General features: G+C 29.5%; 6 protein-coding genes across 8 annotated transcripts; 3 read left to right on the top strand and 3 right to left on the bottom strand.

The window, feature by feature from the left end:
- Positions 1–189: 189 nt before the first annotated feature.
- Positions 190–2,446, bottom strand: LOC114872876 (CAAX prenyl protease 1 homolog). Its single transcript, XM_029180600.2, has 6 exons — positions 2,252–2,446; positions 1,882–2,028; positions 1,620–1,823; positions 1,036–1,548; positions 818–961; positions 190–718 (listed from the first exon to the last, which is right to left on the bottom strand). Exons 1-6 carry the CDS (start codon positions 2,351–2,353, stop codon positions 500–502), a joined length of 1,329 nt encoding a protein of 442 aa, XP_029036433.1. The 5' UTR covers positions 2,354–2,446; the 3' UTR covers positions 190–499.
- A 328-nt stretch (positions 2,447–2,774) lies between these two features.
- Positions 2,775–5,116, top strand: LOC114872910 (peroxisomal membrane protein PEX13-like). Its single transcript, XM_029180658.2, has 5 exons — positions 2,775–2,992; positions 3,253–3,525; positions 3,649–3,896; positions 4,017–4,202; positions 4,262–5,116. The coding sequence occupies exons 1-5, from the start codon at positions 2,925–2,927 to the stop codon at positions 4,612–4,614; spliced, it is 1,128 nt and encodes a 375-aa protein (XP_029036491.1). The 5' UTR covers positions 2,775–2,924; the 3' UTR covers positions 4,615–5,116.
- A 169-nt stretch (positions 5,117–5,285) lies between these two features.
- On the bottom strand, positions 5,286–7,133 carry LOC114872911 (V-type proton ATPase subunit E). The gene is made up of 5 exons (XM_029180659.2): positions 6,960–7,133; positions 6,321–6,496; positions 6,060–6,228; positions 5,778–5,961; positions 5,286–5,668 (listed from the first exon to the last, which is right to left on the bottom strand). Exons 1-5 carry the CDS (start codon positions 6,990–6,992, stop codon positions 5,550–5,552), a joined length of 681 nt encoding a protein of 226 aa, XP_029036492.1. The 5' UTR covers positions 6,993–7,133; the 3' UTR covers positions 5,286–5,549.
- A 146-nt stretch (positions 7,134–7,279) lies between these two features.
- Positions 7,280–14,870, top strand: LOC114872909 (protein mahjong). Of its 2 annotated transcripts, none has more exons than XM_029180656.2 (13): positions 7,280–7,774; positions 8,398–8,674; positions 8,759–9,017; positions 9,093–9,271; positions 9,375–9,826; positions 9,904–11,865; positions 11,931–12,173; positions 12,256–12,442; positions 12,648–12,941; positions 13,034–13,235; positions 13,503–13,709; positions 13,797–14,036; positions 14,350–14,870. In XM_029180656.2, exons 2-13 carry the CDS (start codon positions 8,414–8,416, stop codon positions 14,553–14,555), a joined length of 4,692 nt encoding a protein of 1,563 aa, XP_029036489.1. In that variant the 5' UTR covers positions 7,280–7,774; positions 8,398–8,413; the 3' UTR covers positions 14,556–14,870. The 2 variants fall into 2 exon arrangements, with proteins under 2 accessions (XP_029036489.1, XP_029036488.1); XM_029180655.2 differs by having other exon boundaries at positions 7,281–7,685.
- A 968-nt stretch (positions 14,871–15,838) lies between these two features.
- LOC114872948 (transcription initiation factor IIA subunit 1) lies at positions 15,839–18,933 on the top strand. The gene is made up of 7 exons (XM_029180712.2): positions 15,839–16,160; positions 16,798–17,008; positions 17,155–17,472; positions 17,557–17,759; positions 17,826–17,969; positions 18,056–18,145; positions 18,238–18,933. The coding sequence occupies exons 1-7, from the start codon at positions 16,137–16,139 to the stop codon at positions 18,343–18,345; spliced, it is 1,098 nt and encodes a 365-aa protein (XP_029036545.1). The 5' UTR covers positions 15,839–16,136; the 3' UTR covers positions 18,346–18,933.
- A 268-nt stretch (positions 18,934–19,201) lies between these two features.
- On the bottom strand, positions 19,202–21,553 carry LOC114872946 (CCA tRNA nucleotidyltransferase 1, mitochondrial). 2 transcript variants are annotated; one of them, XM_029180711.2, is made up of 7 exons: positions 21,357–21,553; positions 21,068–21,259; positions 20,539–20,848; positions 20,193–20,469; positions 19,930–20,124; positions 19,503–19,862; positions 19,202–19,428 (listed from the first exon to the last, which is right to left on the bottom strand). In XM_029180711.2, the coding sequence occupies exons 2-7, from the start codon at positions 21,122–21,124 to the stop codon at positions 19,242–19,244; spliced, it is 1,386 nt and encodes a 461-aa protein (XP_029036544.1). In that variant the 5' UTR covers positions 21,125–21,259; positions 21,357–21,553; the 3' UTR covers positions 19,202–19,241. The 2 variants fall into 2 exon arrangements, with proteins under 2 accessions (XP_029036544.1, XP_029036543.1); XM_029180710.2 differs by having other exon boundaries at positions 21,068–21,246.
- Positions 21,554–21,730: the final 177 nt, after the last annotated feature.

Genomic DNA, 21,730 nt, shown 5'->3' with positions numbered 1-21,730 from the left:
GTATGAAAATATTTTACAATACGTGTAACAATATTGAATTAAATGAAAATAATTTTGTATACAAAATATCACGTAGTAAATTCTTAATTTATTTTTAAATTAAAATGCGTATATACGTACTTTTGCAGATTTCATTTGCTATATATTATAAACAAGATATATTTAAAACTGCGATCATTATTTTCTTTTTATATATATATATATATCTAAAATAAAACATTATCAATAATGTTCATTATTATATAGTATTAAAATAATCTATGAAATCATTATTTGACATTATTCTGGAAATTTTATTTAAGACTTTGAAGTATAATTCTTTCTATTATAGTATAATTTTGAAATAAACTAATGTTTTTTCGAACAAATCTACTTTTTTTAAATAACTATTTTAAGATTCTAAGCACTAACTTAATATAAAAAATCATATTAATTACAAAGTACAATACCATGGTAACGGTACAAAATACAATACAAAATTTAAATACTAATTTTATAATTAATCTTCTTTATCCATAGCTTCGAGTCTTTCGAGAATGGAAGGATGGTTGTGGTGCCAACCAGAAAATAATTTGTCATAAAGAGGATAACCCAAATTATCTACTCCAAGCTTAATCAATGAGCTTTTCAGTGCCCCACCATGTCCTACAATCTTTGCGAATCTGTCTGCTTCGAATTCAAATCTTCTTGCAACTACTACTGATAAGAAGTTCAACAGCTAAAAAAATATTGAAGTTAATCATAAGTCCTATTTCTTAAATCAATTAAAGATTATAGTTTATAGCAATTCAAAAATATCCATCCTGATTAAACTTACTATATTTAAGGGTATCAAAATATACATGGTGACGATGATGAGTCCTATAAATATAGGCTGAGAATCCATAAACCCAAAAGCACGGTACATAGGTTCATAATTCAGAAGTTTTGCATAGAGGAAGAGATTAAGCATGAAACCCATCTACAAGAAATATAATTTTAAAAATTAGAAAAAAGTATACGATACAATAAATAAAATGTAAGTTAAAAATCTACCAAGCCAAGTACAAATCCTTTTAACGTATGGTTATATTTCCAATGTCCTAATTCATGTGCTAATACTGCCAATACTTCATCCGTTTCACATCCTTTTATTTCCGTTTCACCTTCTGGTGGTTTGTAATACTCTTTCACCAAAGTATCAAACAAAACAATTCTCTTGTGCTTATAAAATCCATAAAGATACGCATTGCTATGCGATGATCTCTTCGATTTATTGACAAGAAATATTTTGTAAAGTGGATAATTAATAGACGCTGCTAATGCTTCAATTTTCTTTTTCAGATCTCCCTCCGGAAGCGGTGTATACGTGTCAAACAGTGGAGCGATTACTTCTGGATAGAGAATCATCATAAATACACTAACAATAATTAAAAAGATCCAAACATAAAAGAAGAAATAATCTCCTCCGTTCTTTATGATCCATATTATGGCACAGAGTATAGGTTCTGTGATTACTTCTCGAATAACAAACATAAGAAGCCGGTCTTTGATAAATAATGCCGGTGTCTGAAATTAATAACAAAAATTTAGTAACAAAATATGATTTGAACAGTGGAGTAGAAGTTGTATTAGTATACCTCTTTATTAAAACCATGTTTCTGTTCCACTACAAATGTAGAGTAGATTTTCAAGGGTAAAAATATTATGTCATGAAGAACATTTATCAGGAACATACACACAACACTTACAAGGTATTCATTTTTTTCATTAAAACCAAAATATTTCATTAGATCAATACTCCATGACCAGAAATAATAATAGCCAAAAGTCAATAGAAAAGCCTAGAAATATTTAAATATTTATCGTTGTATATTAAATAAATCAATCAAAATTTCATACCGTAGTAAAGAGTTCTGAATAAAACTCTTTAAAATCACTGAAGTTTAATTTATCTAAATAATAACTACGTGATTTATCATAAACATCCTTTGTCATTATCTTCTCAACGGACTGAGGTAATTCAACCAAACGTGTTACCAAAGCTTTCTAAAATGAAAATAATGTTAATATCATGCTTATTTTATTACATACGTTACTATGTTTAAAACATAAATAAAAGAATCATATTTCATATGTTCTGAAATTAAATACACTTAAAAAAAATCACGATATCGTCTTGGTTATTAAAATAAAAGAATATTACGAATAGTAATTTGTAAAATAGAAAAAGCTTCCATACCAGATACAAAATTTTTAGGTTATAATTTACCTGACGATAGCTTAGGTAATATACCCAGAGAAATAATAGCCATGTTACTGTCAAAATTCCATAAAGTAAATTTTCTTCAACTAATTTTACAAAAGTAGTCATTACTTTTGTCTTTAATTAGGTTACAAATATCAATGCGGTATTATACCGGGATTATTTGATCGAAGAAAGGTTAAGTTATAGATATACATACATACAAGTACTACCAACATATTTATTAATTCCATATGATTCCGCTTGTCATTTTTTTATTTTATACAAATCAGCCTTTATAATGAATTAATTATTATTTTTTGTTACAATTGTATAATATTAAAATTAATTGTTCACGATGAAAAAATGTTATAAAATTTCATGCATTTTATCACAGTATCAAATTTAAAGGAACTAAAAATATATAATATGTGTTGAAAATTATTTAAGGCGATTTGTAAATTCTACCTAGTAAGTAACTATATATTTGAAAATGAAATATCACTATAAAAGAAATCAGTTTGAAAATCTGTCTGAAGTTTTACGATGAATAGAAGCACCACAGTTGTCAAAAGCAGTGTGGGACTGTGTGTCTCATTTTCATATTACGAATGATTTTTTTACGTTTATATGTAGAAAGGTTATGAACTTTGTACAGGGAATATTATCAAGAAAACGATAAGTACATTATCGTTGAAGAATGGCGCCTGAAAGAGCAGGTGGTGTTAATGGAAATCAATTAAAAAATGTACCGAATATTTCACCCAGGTATTGGCTTGCTTTATCAACGATCTAAATAGAAATAAAAATATTGATTTTGATAATGAACGTCAAATAATTAAAGAAAGTCTCATTTATATAACTTAACAGTTGAATCAACAATTTTGGAATAATATTAAAAGTTGTGAAGTCATTTGAAGTTAAAGTATAAATAATTATTAATTTTGATATTTATCATAATTTCATCCAAAGTTTATAGCAATATAATTATTAATTACAAGAAATTAAAATTAATTATTTGTTTATAGTTTGCCAAATACATCAATACCATATCCTTCAAATATACAGTCAGGAAATCCTCCACCTCTTCCACCACGTCAACCAGTTCAAAATTATTCTGGGTTCAATGATTATCAAAGACCATTTGGATCAAATTATGGTGGATACGGTGGGTATAGTGGATATGGTTATGGTAATCAGTACAGGGGATATGGAGGATATAATTCGTATGGTTTTAACTCGTATTCTAATTATAATAGTCCTGGGGTATTTGGTGGGCACAGTGGTGATGTTGAAAATAGGTGAGTTGTATGGTATTTTAAAAAATAATGCACTTTTGTAATTATTTGAAAAATATATGAATAATATAATAAATGAATGTTTTACTTAGTATCTCTTTTTGATTTTCTTCATATCTTCTACAGGTTTTTCCAATATGTCGAAGATAGCACTAGGCCAACCTTTCATTTAATTGAAACAATCCTTCATACATTTTCGTCGATGACTATGCTTTTGGAGTCTACATATTTTGCTTTAACAAATTCATTTAAAGCAATATTAAGTGTTGCAGAAAATGTTAGGAAGTTACATTCTACTTTAGGACAATTATTTAGTACTTTTGCTTTAATTAGGTTTCTCAAATGGTTATATAGAAAAATCGTACGCAGTACTGGTAAGTATACATATATCAATATGGAATTTTTTTGTTGGATAATTCTAAACTGATTATGGTAATGTATTAATTTAAAATTTAATTTTCTTAAATGTAGCTTATCCTATGTGTTTATTTTAGGATTTCAGGATCGGGGCTCGATTAACGATGAATTATGGGATAAATCTTTAGCTAAAATTGGAAATGAAAATGTTAATGTTAATAACTCTTCTTATTGGTCTGGATTTCTAATATTTAGTGTATTTTTTGTAATACCATATATGATTCATAAGATCACGAGTAATATTAAACATATGCAAATAAAAGGTAATCGAATGAAGTATATCGAAATATAATTTTTTTTATTAACGGTATAAATCATTTAGGAAAGGACCCAAAAGAATGGCACCAATATGAAGAACCTGCATATATTGCAACTGTTTTGTACGATTTTGTTGCAAGAAATAATGACGAATTAAGTATTAAAGCTGGACAAAAACTTTGCCTTGCACCAAAGTCTTTGCAACCGAAAAATGTACCAGGATGGTGTAAAGCTACTGACAATGTAAATATTGGTCTTGTTCCCTACAACTACGTTAAAGTTATTGGACAATTGAAAAAAGTGAAAAGAAATAATGACGTTACCGTTCTGAATAAAGATGAACCTTCTACAAATGAAAATAGTAGGGATAGCAAAGAAAACTTGGAAGTTACAAAAAATGATGAAAACTCGCAGTAAAACATGAATGATTAAAATTTGAAACAAGAAAATTGAAATATTTTACTTTACATTTTTTAAAATACTAAAATTTAAATGGAATATAAAATGGTATTTTCAAAATAGAGAAATTGCCTTAAAATAAGTTCACGAGTAACATACTTAACGAAAATATAATTGAACTTCATTTTCTACGAAGTTATTCACGATTTTCTAATCTGCATTTTATTCTCGTAAATTTTTTAAGAAATTAAAATTCGGATTCTCAAATAGCCATATTTTAAAAACTTAGATCTATCTGAATTAAACCTGTAAATAACAACAATTTTAAGTTTTGATTTTTTAAATAAAACTACCTTTTTCCTTATAATATATGATATAATAAATGGGACTTATTATATGCAATATTTATATTCATACTGTATACATTAATAACTAATTTTAGTAGTCCTATGTATTTTATCGTTGAATTTATACGTAGTTTTGTATTTTAAATGTTTGTAATAAACTGGAGTTAAACAGGGTTTAACTGTTTTTAATTTTAACGAATAATTTACAATTGTAACATACAATTTGGCTAATATAATTTGAATTTATTTTAAAATAATTATACTCACCATAAAAATTAAACATTAGAGGTTGTGATAAAAGGAAATTGATTTTTCAGGAACATTTGAAAAGATAAGTTAAAATTTCTTCACATAAAATACTTTATAGCCATATGTATATTGGATTTGTGTTATGTGTGCTCGCGCACGAGCGTAAGTAAGTATATACATATAAGTGTATATAGATATATTTTACAATTTCACTTTCTCTCTTTTCAACAATTTTTACAACAGATTCTATATTCTACACAACAAACTGTTATTCTTTTTAGCATTCTAAAGAAGGGAATGTTTATTAGGAAAGAGAACAGAATGAAAAGAGGAGAAAACGTGAAAGGTTCTTTTTTTTTAATCAGTGAATTTACGGTTGGGATTGGATCCAAAGAGAGCTGAACGTATCTCTGGTATCAATTTCTGTGCTATTAATTCTAATCTTGTTTCCAAAGTATTGCTGACCTTTATACGCCCTAAAAATAATTTACACAATGATATTAACTCATTATTATTGAATATGTTATTTAATTCAAATAATCTTGAATAATTCTCTTATAAGGGTTTTTTTCAGTGAATAAATACCTTTTGCTGCATATAAATCAACACCACCACAGCTATCGGGAGAAAGAAAGTTGTCTTGATCAATTTTAATTGCAACATCTTTTCTTGTTATTTGTTTATAGGCATCTTGAATAGGCTCAATAATGGAGTCTACTAAGGAAAGATCTACTTGACGTACACGAATAGTAATATGAGCTTCTGTCAACTGTAAGTTGAAAATGTATTAGATTAATTAGAAACTATGAATTTTTAACTAAAAAAAACTATTTTAAATTAATATTTAATATTTCAATGAGCTTTTACCTGACATAGACCTTGTAGAACCAACAATTTCATAATTTCTTTATATTGAGGAACATCCTGTGATATTTCGCTTAATCTTTTCCTAGCTTCATCAAGTACATTCCGCACATGATCTTCTCTAACTTTCAGTACTCTCAAACGAGCTTGATTTAACATATTTGATGATTGACTGTGCAATAAAATTTAAATTTAATGTAATCATTCTTTTAGTTTAGACAAAATCTACATACAATTTAAAATTACTCTCAGTATTATACATACATTTTCTTTTGAAGTTCCACCTGTTTCTCTTTTTTTTCATAGTATTCCATAATCTTAAGTCTCTGTTGTTGAACTAAACGACCTTTCTCAATATTAAATTCTTCCTCTGCTTTAGCATCAATTTCTTCTGCTTTTTCATTGGCTTCTTGCTCAATGAAAGCCATCATATGTTTAATCTTAAAATATTAAAATTATAAATAAAACATATATTAAACAAGTATTATAATATTTTATAAATCTATGTTACTATAGAACTTGATCAAATAAAGCTTATGATTAAATTGTTGCTTATAGTCTCACGTTTTACACAAAATAATTTTTTGTAAAGTAAACTTAATGTTAACAATTCTTCAAAATAATAAAAAAATTAAGACAGAATAATAAAAATAACTGAAATCATTTAATATTCGTAAATTCTATTGCAAAACTACATTGAAAAAAATTTTTATCCAGTTCTTATAATAAAATTTCTTTCAATGACTTTATTGTAAGAAAAAAGAACAACTGCAATAATATAAATGTAACAAGAAAACAGGTATTCTATGTAAGCAACAATATATAGAGTAAAATGCAAAAATAGATTGAAATCGATGGTCTTCGATGAGAAGTTACAAGTATTTTAAATTAAATTATTTATACCTGTTTTTGTACATCTGCATCGCTTAGTGCCATATTGAAGCTTAAAGATTTACTGGTTTCCTTTTAATACTGGCAGTTACTTTTTCAATATACTAATTTTGAATCGAATTTTTGGAGGAGTCAACGCCTACTGACAAAAGTGTCTTCGGTTAATGATGATCATATGACACAAGAGTAGTGTGTTCCCAAAACTGATTTATCAGGTTTAACATATGTGCAAATGCGTTCTTAAAAGAAATAAAAATTTACCATACATGATTGATAATTCCAGAATATTTTATTTAAAAAAATCATTAAATAATATTGTTCGTAGCAGCATAAATACATATAAAAATGTATATAGTTTAATTGTATAAGACGACTCTTATGAAATATGTAATTCGTTTGATTAAGAAAATGAACTTGGCTATATAACGAGAGACAAATATTTAATAATTTAAATGTTTTATAAAACAATGTGTAATTATTAAATATGTACAGGTTCTAGTATGGAAACCAACATATGATAAAAAATCCTATTTTATTGTGACATTTCATAAGATGAATTAACTACACCGACTTCAGCGTGCATGTCGGTGGTTGTGTTTCGTACTTTGCTAGGAAAACATTGTTTTTAATTGGAATTTTGCATACTTTCACAATTTAATACAATAGCTCGTATAAAAGAAGGTGACATACACTGTGATAACTGTCAAACAAGTTAATTGTTAAATAAATTTCAAGGAGGTAATGAGTCGTTTATTCTAACCTAATAAGATACACGCTGCCTTTCCTCGTCTGACTTTCAAAAAAACGTCAACAAACTGTTTTTACGGGTATTCTACATTTTTGCATTTAATTTAATTGTTTTTTTATAATTAGTATTTTTTACTAATTCGTTACATGTTTTATTCTGGAACATTAACGTTTGTTTGTTGTATATTCAATTTTGAGGTTAATTTATCAATTGATTTCAAATTTAATGATTTTGAAATAACGATTAAGTGTTAAATTCAGTTGTTCCAATTAGCAATTATTTAGTGCAAAATTGTGTATATTATGTTTTTTCCAAGTTGAAGAATCGTATAACTGTACTTTTTATTTTACTGTACAATATACAACCGTTTTGTTCATATTACCCCTTTTGTTCGGTATCGGTTTATTGTAATGTTAGCTTTCCTTAATTTTAATTTTGATAGTGAAACATTTATAATCAAAACAACTGAAAATAAATATTGCAAACAATAAAGAATTGATTATTTTATATTTTTAGTGGTAAAATTTTTTGTAATCTATCATATGGAACTGTAAAATAGGAAGAGTATATAACACATTAATAATATGTTTTTAGATATGAAAACAATGTACTATTGTGTAATAAAAATAAAAAAATCTGTTGACCTCATAAAGTAATTAAAAAAAAAACAACACATTGTTTGCATTAAATTTATATTTACAGGATAACAGTAAGAAAGATGTCAAGTGCAGAATCCTTAGCTGAAGTAACAGATGTAGTTCAAATTCTTCGACAATGGGAAGAGGAACATTCATCACCTACATACGACCCAATTCCAACGCTTCAAAGATTGGCAGAGATTATAGAACTTGAAACAGAAAACTATTTAAAGATGGATCCAGATCCATTTGATGAAAGACATCCATCGCGTACAGATCCAGAGTGTAATTTTGGACACATATTAAAAGTTTTGTTTAGGAAAGATAATTTTATGACTAAGGTAAGATTGTAAAAGAAAGTAGTATACGATATTATATTACTGTAAGGTGAAAAATAATTATGCAATTTATTATGTTTTCAACAGCTTATAAATGATTATTTGAGAGACACTTATTGGTCTCGTGCTGGTATCACAGGTCGTGATGTTAGGAAACTAAATATTGCAGCTTGTCGTCTTATGCTTGATATTCTTCCTGGCTTAGAAACTTCTGCAGTATTTCAGCCAGATATGGAAGGACTTACCCATCGTCTTTTTTCATGGGCAGAAAAAAGCATAGAGCCATTACAAAGTTATGCAACTGGACTGGTAGCTGCTGCAATGGAAGTTCAGGAAATTGCTACGGGTATTTTTTTAATTTCATACTTAATCTCTATCTGTATGCTCGAAGATGAAATAATTCGATGTATTTCTGTGGTAGGATTTAGAGAACAAAATGCAAAAATGGTTCCTTTGATGCTACAAAGGCTTCATAAATTACAAGAAAAGATGCAGGAAGATAGACAACTTGCAGCCAATAGTAGACCATTTGCACATTTTGGGCAAGATAGAAATAGCGGAGGGGATGGGGAGAATAAGGGTGTTCCTGGGAAAAGAAAAGTAAAATTAGTTTATTTACTTGTTTGGCCATTTTAATTTTGCTGTAATTAAATATTTTTTACAAATTTATTGTATAATTAATGATTATAAATTTTGTTTAAAGGTTCGAGAAAAACGGAAAGAAAATGGTGTTCTCAAAAGCCCTAGTCATAGTAATTATTATTCTGAGGATGAAGAGGACTATGTTCCATCAGATGATTCAGCTCCTTTACCTAAAAAGAAGAAAAACAGTATCGAATGTGAAACTCCCATAAAAAGTGACGTTATGTATCCAGAAATAATGTCTCCACCCCTGTCTGTGCCAAAGAATTCCAATTCTAATAATCAAGTAACACCGTCTAAGACGCAAAGCACTCACAGCAGATCGTTGAACATTTCTTCAGCACGTTGCAATTTGCAGAAAAACTCTGCATCATCTACTCAAAATTCCGTTACACCATCTACGTTATTAGAGGGAAATTCAAACTCTTCATGGGCAGAAATGGAATCGTATGTGATTGGAAATGTACAGATACATCCACCAACGTTGGCTACAAGACAGATGCTGATATTAAGGCAAGTAAGAATATTAACTTTGTTACAAATGTTGTAATGAAAGTAGAAAAAGTAATAAAAATTTTTTGTTCGTATAGGTATCTTACACCGATGGGTGAATATCAAGAATTCTTAGGTCATGTATTTGAACAAAATGCTTTGGAACTAATTCTCAAATATATCAATGTTAGAGAAACCAAGGACAGTCGCCTAGCATTTGAAGCTTTAAAATACTTAGCTTCTCTTCTATGTCACAAGAAATTCTCTATTGAATTCCTTAATGTTGGAGGTTTACAAAAATTGTTGGATGTTCCAAGACCCAGTGTCGCGGCTACTGGTGTTTCTATTTGTTTATACTATTTAGCATATTGTGAAGACGCAATGGAGAGAGTGTGCCTGTTACCAAAACATGTTATTTCGGACCTTGTTACCTACGCATTATGGCTTCTAGAACGAAGTCACGATTCTGGAAGATGCCATGCAACAATGTTTTTTGGATTTTCGTTTCCGTTTAAAGTAATACTAGAAGAATTCGATGCACAGGATGGGCTTCGAAAACTTTTCAATGTGATATCCACTCTACCGATCTTGAACATAGAAGAGGAGCCAGCACTTAACGATGACGAAGAGTGTGCTTCTAGACAGATCGTTAGACACGTTGCAGTAGCTTTAAAAAGATACATGGAAGCTCACTTACATCTCAAAGCGGAGCAGTTACAAAGAGCAGAGAATATTAGAGCAGAGCGTGACACCTGGCAGCCATCGTTACCACCTTACAAAGCTTGCAAATTAAGTAGCGAAGAAGTGCAAGCAAAAGTAGAAGTTCTACAAGAATTGATGTCTGTAAGAGCAGTATGGCCACCAGTAGAAGAATTATATCGCCTGGGTGGTATAACGCTTCTACTACAAATTATTGCTTTCGCTAGAGAATGGAATTATAGTGGTCGAGTTCACACAACTTCCAGTGCAGAAACAGTTCGCTCATGTTTGGATGTCATAGCTATATGTTCCATAGTGCCAAAAGTGATGTTGTTACTTTGCGAAAGAGTAGACATGCCAGACATGTCAATGACTATGGCAATTAATTTACTCTTAGCTGCGGCTGAATGTGAAATCATCGCAGATCCTGATGTACAAAGAGCTGCGTTAAGAGCTGTAATTAACTGTGTCTGCGCTCCGATAAATAGGATTGGTGGAAACGTGGCCAGATACTCGGTGACTGGCTCCGCTAAGAAGAAAGCAAATATTAATAATAGCGAAGAGTTAATACAAAAGATTTGGGAAAGCGTGAGATCAAATAATGGAATAATGGTTTTGTTGCAGTTGATGATGGTTAAAACACCTATCACTGATGCGGATAGCATAAGAGCATTGGCGTGTCGTGCTTTAGCGGGGCTAGCACGCAGTGAGAAAGTAAGACAGATAATTAGTAAACTTCCAATGTTTACCGATGGACAGATTCAAGCTCTTATGAAGGATCCTATACTCCAAGAGAAAAGACAGGAACACGTTACGTTTCAGAAATATGCTTTAGAGCTAATGGAAAGAGTTTCTGGGAAAGCAAAACCTACCGGAGCAGAATATGAAATTTCTTTGGCCAGTTTACATCGAGCAAACGTAGTAGCCCAAACTAGAATACAATATAACGAGCAACAATTGAATCATTTAATATACCAACATTTAGTATCGAAAGGGTTAACAGAAACTGCTTCGACACTTCATAGAGAAGCAAATTTATATTCATCCGCAATAATGAAATCGATTTCTACATATCAACCATTTACTTATCGAAATCCTGTGGCTACTGGAACAAGAAATGGATTCTCTCCCGGAGCTCCGGTTAACTTATATAATACGAGTAGATGTACTCAGAGAGAAGTGTCTTCTCGAAATAGTACCACTCCTAGTTCGTCTAGATTTTTGTCCCATTCAAATACAGGCTCCGGATCATCCTCTTTATCTTCTGGAAGTAACATACGTATGAAACTTTCCGACTGCCTCATTCAAAACGGTGTTCCGAATATCACAAATCAACCAATTAAACTGCAAATTAACCAAAAGTAAATAGACATTTTATAGTACATACGATACTTTGTTGATACTAAAAAAGAATTTCTTTTTCTAGGAAAAACCAAGTTGATAAACAGCCTCTAGTCAATTCAATGAATTGTCAATCATTTATGCAACCAACTGTGTGTAGATCACTACAGAAACAAATTTCAAGGGACCCTGGAAGTGGTGGGCCTGGAGTTGCTACATCAAATCCATCTACTGTAACGTTGGATTCTATTATTACAGAATATTTAACAAATCAACACGCGTTGTGTAAAAATCCTATGGTTACTTGTCCACAATTTAATCTCTTTGAGTAAGTATTGCTTATAAAGAATTGTGAATGAAATCATTTATAAATTTATTTATTTGTAATAATATTTTGTTTAATTATACAGACCCCATAAGTGTCCGGATCCTTGTACAAAAAATTCAATTCCCACAAATGTAACAGTAAGACTGGCTAGAAGAGCATTAGGAATAGACGGTAGGAGATTGGATAGAAGACATATTTATAGCCGATTTTGTCCTGTTAAAACTTTCCGGCCTACGGACGTTGGAACTTTTACCTGTTGCATCTTTTCGGTAAGATGAGTTTTCTATTAAATTGGCGTAATTAGGTAAGAAACTCTCACCATTCTAGAACTTGAAAGTTTAGAATTTAAAAATTCCAGAATTCCAGCCTGTTTCAGGGAAAGAATATTAGTCATTCCAATGGATAAATCTTTACATTTTCTTTATTTGCAATAATATAAAGCATTACTAATGTAGTATTTCAATATTCTTTCAGCCCTGCCAGCAATATTTAATGTTAGGTACTTACGCAGGAGATGTAAAAATGTTTAATGCGCATACAGGGCTAGAGGAAGCAACGTATCCATGTCATGAATCTTATGTTTATCACATGGAATGTAATCAACGTGGAAATTTATTGTTAACTTCTACCGCATGGAGAAGTCCTATGTCTGCATTGTGGAGTATAGGAACCTTCTTTGATTTGAAATTATCTTTAGAAAACGAAGATTATGTCGAATTCGGTAAACTTCAAGACAGAATTATTGGAACCCAAGGTGAAAGTGCAACTGTATGTATTTTCTTTTCCTATAAAATAATAATATCACGAATGAGTACAGTAAGAGTAATTACTGACATTATTTTTGTAATTTTAATTTTCAGATTTATGACATAGCTACTGGAAAATTATTAAGTACCCTTACCCCTTCAATCTCCAATCAATACACCAAAAATCGTGCAACATTTAGTATGAATGATGAATTGGTTCTCAGCGATGGAATTCTTTGGGATGTAAATTCAGGGAAAGAAATTCACAAGTTCGATAAACTGAATCAAACACTTAATGGAGTTTTTCATCCAAATGGTATTTACATATAAATTCATTGGCGTAAGTAGGATTTTCTTTAGGATGGCACAGGACCCTTAGAAAGTTTGAAATTTTGAAATTTTGAAATCTTGAAATCTTAAAAGTTCAGAATGGTGAAGGAACCAATCCACACCTTTCAGGCTCACTCTAGTCCCCACCTAATTACGCCAATGTATAAATTACTAAACAATGTGGATAATTTGTTATCTTATTTAACATAAGATAATATATTAATATCGGATAATAAATTTTTATTTTTAACAGGCACTGAGGTAGTATCGAATACAGAAGTTTGGGATTTAAGAACTTTTCATCTCTTAAAAACAGTACCAACGCTTGATCAGATGGAAGTAATTTTTTCTCCAGTTAATAACATTATATATGCTGTATCTTTAGATCAAGAAAATGGAGATGAATCGCATTATGTTACTTCATTTAAAACGTTAGATGCTTTAGATTACAATAATATCGGTAGGTGATCATGAATTTTTTCTGGATTTTTAACGTATTCTATCCTATTTGAAAATCAAATAAATTATAATGATTAAATAATTACAGCAACTTGTGATGTCAAAAGAGGAATTTACGGATTGGCTTGTAATAAATTTGACACTCAAATAGCAATCGTTGAAAATCAAGGTGAATTTGATAGCATCCAGGAATCCTGCGTTAGGCTGTACGATGTTGGAAGAAGAAGAGATGATGAGAACGAAGCGGATGAAGATGATGATGAAGATGATCTTGATGCAAGCGATGATGATGGCTCAAACTCGGCTTCTGACGATAATAATGCTGATGGTAAGAATCTGCTATTAATTTAAAAATCTTTCAATTAATATATTTTTTTTTCTATTTATTTTTAATACAAATAATTTAATTTTAAAGAGCTAGCTATTAAATATAAATCCTTATATTTATTTATAAATTTGAGTTAACTATAAATTATTCTAATTATGTTTGAACTATATCTCTAATTGAAGTTTTTAATTTTTTCAGATTTAATTCATATTGAATTCGACTTTAACATATAAATTTCTATGTATACCTTTTTTATTGCATTATATGATAGAAATTTTTTTGTTAATATGAAATGAAATTGGTTTTTAAATAGACGCAGACAACGCAGATGTGGTAGCAGAAGAGAATGGCGATGAAAATGAGCGAAACGATAGTGAGAATAACGACGACGACGACGATGATGAAGATGCAGTCGATGGAGACGATGCCGGAGGAGATATAACAGATTATAGTAGATCACCTGATTCTTCTGATTTCTCTCTTTCCGATGTCGATGATCTTGAAATTCTTTTTCCATAAATGTTCTCAAAACAGAAATACAATCAATCAACAAATTCAATACATTAAAAATAGAGATTTATTTCATTATTGGTCAATCAGCAGGCTGAAAGGGGTTTCACCATAAAATAATTCTTTTTAATGTGTAATTGGCGAACATATGTATTTAAAAACGAATACAAATATTATAATACTTTTATATTTATCTTATGTATATTTTCATTACAAAATATGAAACTTTAACTAAGCAATTGATTCTGTAATTTTAAATTTTCATTTAGAAATATTAACTAAATGCTGGTTCATTTTATAATAAATTAATTTTTGAAATATGAGGAATTATTGTCAATTTTTAATTAAAAAATTCTTTGATACGTCTTTTCGCCATTATTATTTAATATAACATCGCCGAAGATTGGCCAGAGAAATAATTCTGTAAACGAGTTACTCAGTTATAAAAATTCTAAGTAATAAAAAATGTAATTGTGAATTTCGATCGAATTTTTTTTATCGATCGACATAAATGTATATATTATTATTTAAGGTATTTGTTGTTCAATGAATTTGTATCGCATATTCTCTCTTAAAAATTGAATTATTAATGTGAGATTCATTTCCTCTTTGAAATAATCATGAAAAATTTGTATCAATTAATGGATTATGTTAAAAAATCATTGGAAATCGAATTGTCGATTAATTACGAAATATCTGACTATTTAAGCGATAAATTTTGTCCGAATTTTTTTAAACGTATACTTATGTATGTATATGAAAAAGGGCGTGTGAGGATGAGAGAGTGTGAGAAAAATAAAGAAGAGAGCTTGTAAAAAGTTGATTTAATCTATCGTTTATTATCATTAATAAAGAATCATGAATTTGTATAAATATGCTCTAATAAATAGAAGCGCGCTTTACATAAAACTTATGATTAAATTATCGATACTTCATTTTTAATTAATAGTAAACTGGTTTTGCTCTTTTTTTATTTAATTTTAATTAACTAGGTACATAATACGTACATAAATAAATACATGTTTTTAATGTTATTCCATTATTAAAATTTACATATAAACAATTGAGTCTTCACTCATTTTGCAAGCAAGTCACCGCTATCTAGGAGCAAGACTTGGAACTATAATTAAAACTAAACTATCGGTATATTACCATTGAGGCGTTCAGGTATTTTAACCGACAGCATTCAACTTGCTACCGTTAAGTAAGAAGCAGTCTGTAGAGGGGCATCAGACTGGTGCTCAAAAGCTTAAATATTCAATATTAACAATCACTTGCTAAACACATTACATACATATTATAATATTATATTTCATTACTACTCCCCACATTTTATATACTTCTTTTCTCCAATGGCCAATTATATTTCCTAATTGATAAAATTTTCGTTTGTTAAGGTTGGATACTTTGATTTTCTTTGAAATGGAAATGGCTGTTCTCGATTCACGTTAGAGTCAGGTGGAATGGGAGACGTGTCCACAGTATATAAAAGAGCGATGCTAAGACGAATCGGCTTCTGAACTGGGGCTGAATTATTCGTTGGATTGTTCATATTGTTTTTTTAATTAGACAATACGAATTATCCTTGCAATGGCCCTCAGTCAGACAAGTGTGGTGAGTAATAAGTATGAATAAAAGGTAGATACTGATAAAAGAAACAGTTAATTATAACCATCATGATGACGATGATGATTTTTATCACTGTTTTTTTTTATGTTATTACCATTACATTTGTTATTCTCATCTTTGATTCAGACAAAACTTTCCACATTAAATTTATATATCATTGATGAAATTTTAATTATTATAGGTTACTAATTTATAATATGTATTTAGAATTTCGTTGATAAAAAACGAATAACATTTCTTACAACTTTCCTTGAATCATTTTTTCTTCTTTTTTCAAAACATTGTTATACTTCGTTAATTGTAATCACTATTTTATTTAAATAAATCCCAAACAATAATGACTGTACAAATTTTATTAATAGAAGTTAGAATTTGTTTTAAATATAATAAAAGAAACAATGCCTGTAGAAATACAATATATTAAAATATTAAATAAGTTTATGAACTATATTATTTTAAAATATTATATTTTTTAAATACACTAGGTTACCCTGTTATGTTTTCTAGATACAAAGTAAATATAAATGTAATGAAATGAATGTAAAATTGTACAATAAATAAATTAATTTAAATCCTAAATTTAAAGAGCTTCATTATAAAGTAAAATATATATTGATTACAGCTAAAACTATACAATACTGTGATAGAGGATGTTATATCGGGTGTAAGAGAATCATTCATAGATGAAGGTGTAGATGAACAAGTACTACAGGAGCTCAAACAAATATGGGAAACCAAATTAATGTCTAGTAAAGCAGTAGAACTAAACCCAGATCCCCCAGAGCCTCAGGTGCCTCAAATAAATACACACAAAGCTGTGCCTGTTAATAAAGGTAATTATCTTATATCCATAAATAAGAAAAATGTATTAGTAGCAAATTAATTTGTATATTATTAAATCTATAAAAAATTCAAAGTATAATTGAAGTTAATATAAATGAGTAATCTCGACAAGTATAATGCAGTCTCCATTTTTCAGGAGTAAATATGGGAAACCACTTTTTACAACAATCAGGAGGAAATTCAGCTCCGCAACAAACAACACAACAACAGCAGCAGCAGCAACAACCACAACAACAACAGGCTCCTCAGCAGACACAAACACAAACACAATGCCATTCGACTACAACTGGTATACAACCGCATGCTGGTGCACCAGTGCAGCAGTTAGTCACATCTACGTCTGCAGTGATGGACAGACAAGTACCTATTCAGATAACATTGCCACCACAAACAGGTGTACCGGATGCTCAGCAAAGAGTTTTAACTATACAGGTTCCTGCGTCGGCAATTCAAGGTATATAATAATTTAATATATACTAATGTTGATGTGTACAAGTGTTAATGCCATTGAAATTTAATTGTAATAATTTGTGTTCAGGTAATCAATTGCATACAATTCTGACGGGCCCAGTTATTTCAGCTGCAATGGGATTACCAGCTAACCTGGCTTGTACATTGCTCCAGCAGCATGTCAATTCCACGCTTCAGGGTCAGGCATTAGCTCCACTTCAAGTTAGTCAGCCTCTTCAAGTAGTTACACAAAGTGCGAATAATGTCTCTCAACGGCCTGTTCAAAGTCAGGTATATCATTACATAGTCTTTTCTTTTGTTTTTGTAAGTGGAAATTAATTCTTATCTTTGTTACAGAATAACATAGCACAGTTAGATGGTCCTCTTGGAGATTCGTCAGATGATGATGAAGAGGAAGAAGAGGAAGATAATGAAGATGAAGAAGAAGATCTTGATGATAAAGAAGAAGAGGAAAATGACGAAGCTGCTACAAGAGAAGAAGTATTTAAAAAGTTTTATTTCAGCTTTCTAAATCTTTATTAACAAATTAAAAATCTCTTTTTTGATATATGGTTTTCAATTTTCAGGAACCATTAAATTCGGAAGATGACGTAACGGATGACGATCCAACAGATCTTTTTGATACTGAAAATGTAGTTGTTTGTCAATACGATAAGGTATTTATTAATTTTATCGTTTTCTTTATAAATTAATTCACTTTCTATTTAATGTCCACTGTGTAACGAACAATTTAATGAACAATTTTTAGATAACAAGGAGTAGAAATAAGTGGAAATTCTACCTCAAAGACGGTATAATGAACCTCAGTGGTAAGGATTATGTTTTTCAAAAAATGAATGGTGATGCGGAGTGGTAAAAGTAAATACATAGAATTATAAAAAGTCAACCTGATAATGTGTTCACATGAAATTGGTGTAACATTTTGTTTCTAAAGGTGTTCCTAAGGAAAAGTTAGTTTTCTTTTGAGCAAAATTGTATAAAAAAGGATAAGTTGACTGTTATTTTCAAGTTGCTTTTAAAGCTTGTTTAGGTTCGATTAGAATTTTATTTTACAGATCAAGTATGCACTGGAACCTAATTATTCTAAATATTTATAAACAAATAATTAGATTTAAATTACAAAGAAAAAATTACGTTTCTACATTTTGTTAGTAGGTTTTGTTTTGTGATTTAATAGGATTTTAGTTATTGAAATAAAAGAACTTCCATATTTGGAAGTAAAATAGATATTTAAAATTGATAGTTTAATTTAAGGAATAACGAAGGTTTTAGTGCATAACCTAATGTTAAATAACGACGCGACTCTTTTGAAGATAGAGTTTCCTTGCGAATATTCTTTCACATTATCAACTTACCGTGTAAATAGATTTTAAGGAATTGCAATTTACTATAAATATGTGATGCTCTTAAAAATAAATGTGTCTTATACTGTTAAAAACCTTAATACAGAATGTTTTCTATATTAGACATTGTTAATAATGTATAATTATTTTTTCTCTTTTTCATTCTTTTTACAGACATAATAGTAATTTTTAATTATAAATAGTTTTATTATTAAAAAATTATTGGGATTTTTAAAAATACTTGCAATTGATCAACATGCATTTTGACGATATCCACAAATTTTTAATAAATACTTATGAATTTACTAGGAATGTATATTACTAATATATTATGAAATTCTCAAATATCAAAATGCACAACAAATACCATACGATTTTGGTAAAAGTTTTATTTCCTTAAGTAAAAATTTCAACCTTTTTGATAGCAATATTTATCTTCTAATTCACTGACAATTCGTGGAACTTCTTGAAGCAATTCTTCGGCGGTCAATTTGAAATCTTTATCTAACCAAATATCTTTCAATTCTTTGATAACAATACCCATCATCCTTGCCGTTTTAACGTGTTCTTTCAATGAGTTTCCACTAACCGGAAATCTAAAAATAATTATTTTGATTACAATAGAATGTTAAAGTTACAATGTTTAAATTTCTAATTTTTTTTTTAATACCTAGGTATCACTGTTTTTTCCACCTCTTCAGCAAGACTAAACTGCTGTTTGCACTTTAATAATTCGCAAACATAATTTTTTGCAACATTAATGCTCCCTTTCCAATGAACAAGCATTTTTTTATAAAACTTCAAAGCATCTATTGGTGGATTTTCGTTCCAAGATCGAATTAAAAAATACGCTAAATCTCTATCATATGCAGAAAACTTTAATCTGTTATGCAGTTGTAGTACTTCATCCGAGTTGCTTAACATTACGCCAAGAAATGAAACTGGGTGGAAAGAAATATTATTTTTCTTAGATGCTTCACAGAGAATTTCAAAATGTTTTACATTTAAATTTTCTGGAAGACCAACGTATCTGAAAAAATATAATTGTGATAGTAAAATTATAATCAAATTACCATAATTATTAACTTAAGATTTACCTAGCAATACCACATTCCAACATTTTTAAAGTTATCTCTTTCACAAAATTTCCACTAAGAATCTTCGACCATTCACTCCAGATTCTTTCTCCAGATATATTTTGTAACCCTTGTATGTTTTCTTTGATCGCTGTTATTGTTTTTTCATCGTGTGAGTCGGGGTGTTCGGCGATTCTTCCATAAAAGCGAAAGTACCTGTGAAAGAGGACAATTTCAATATTGAAATATTAACAAATAAACTGTATTAATTATTTAAGAAATACCTTAAGATTCTAAGATAGTCTTCTCTAATTCTCAATGATGCATTTCCAACAAAAACCACTTTTCTATTCTGCAAATCATCATAGCCAAAGAAATAATCATATATTCTTCCTTCGAGATCAAGAAACATGGAATTTATTGTAAGATCTCTACGAAGAGCATCTAATTTCCAATCTTTAGTAAATTCAACTTTTGCGTGTCTACCATCAGTAGCTGTGTCAATTCTGAGTGTAGTTACTTCAAAACTTTCTTTATCATTTATTCTTGGTGTAATTGTACCTTAAAAATGTGTAATGAATTCAATTATCTTCGATAAGTGTAAGCACAGTGTAACAGGTTTCAATTTACCATGTTTTTCTCCATTAGTATTAATCAACCGAATATCTTCTTCTATGAACATACTTTTCATTTCTTGTGGAGTAGCATCTGTTGCAAAATCTAAATCTTTTGGTTTTATACCCATCAAAATATCTCTGACAGCACCACCAGCAATCCTTAGTTCATAATTACGTTTTTTAAACAATTGTGCCAAGGTGTTAAGTTCAGATGTAAATAAAGAGTGAAATAATGCATTATCTAATTTTGTAATCACTGGATCGAATCTACTTGGTGGCATCAGTTCATCCTTCATTATGACCTTTTGCCACGTTCGATGGCCCTTTTTAAAAAACACAATTATAAAATTACTTTCAATCTGTAGTACATAAACACGACCAAAAATTAACCTAACAATAATTGATATTCGCAAATTTAAACAATTATAATTAAGAATCGATACAATTAAAATAATTAATTAAATAAAATCAAACTTATAATTTAAATAACTTTAGTGCTGAAAACTTAACCTAAAATTTTGGAAGAAATACTCCCTGCTTACCCGAAAAAATTGATTTGAAGTAGAGAAATTCACGTAACGAAATAAAATCTTTAACATTGCTTAAAACATATTTTTAAATCTTATATTTAAATAACAATTCCAATTATTCAATAAACAACACATTCGAATATTGCCAATATCCCGTTTTCAACTTTCCTGTTAATGCATCCTGAAATCACCTGAAATCAATTGCTGTGAGAATTCGTATTTTTGTAATAATTTTTTAATATCATTTTTGTATTTACTACATAAAAATTAGTTTTATCTACATATGAATGGATGTTCTTACTTTATTTGAACTGTAAATATACACTACAAATTATTAATTAAATTGCTATAAATAATTCAAAGTACGTCAGTATATCCTTCTTGTAGTGCTTGACTTGCCATCCCTTTTATTTATTATTGACTAATTTATTAATTTATGGTCGGTAGGCTGATCAGAAATTTGACTATGTATATATTAGCCGCTTGGCGCCGAAGCGCGTCATCAATTTCAACGCCATCTATACAAAAGTGGTGCAAACTACTCAACAACTTACCGGTAGGTTTTTTTAACAGGGGAACACTAGCGTCGACTGTCGGAAGGCCGCGGAAACTACTCGACAACTTATCGACTGCAAGAGTATAAAATCTTCTATCGATAAGCTGTCGAGTAGTTTC

This window comes from Osmia bicornis, chromosome 15, assembly GCF_907164935.1.
Source record: "Osmia bicornis bicornis chromosome 15, iOsmBic2.1, whole genome shotgun sequence".
NCBI lineage: Eukaryota > Metazoa > Arthropoda > Insecta > Hymenoptera > Megachilidae > Osmia > Osmia bicornis.
This window is presented reverse-complemented; position numbering and strand designations above follow the sequence as displayed.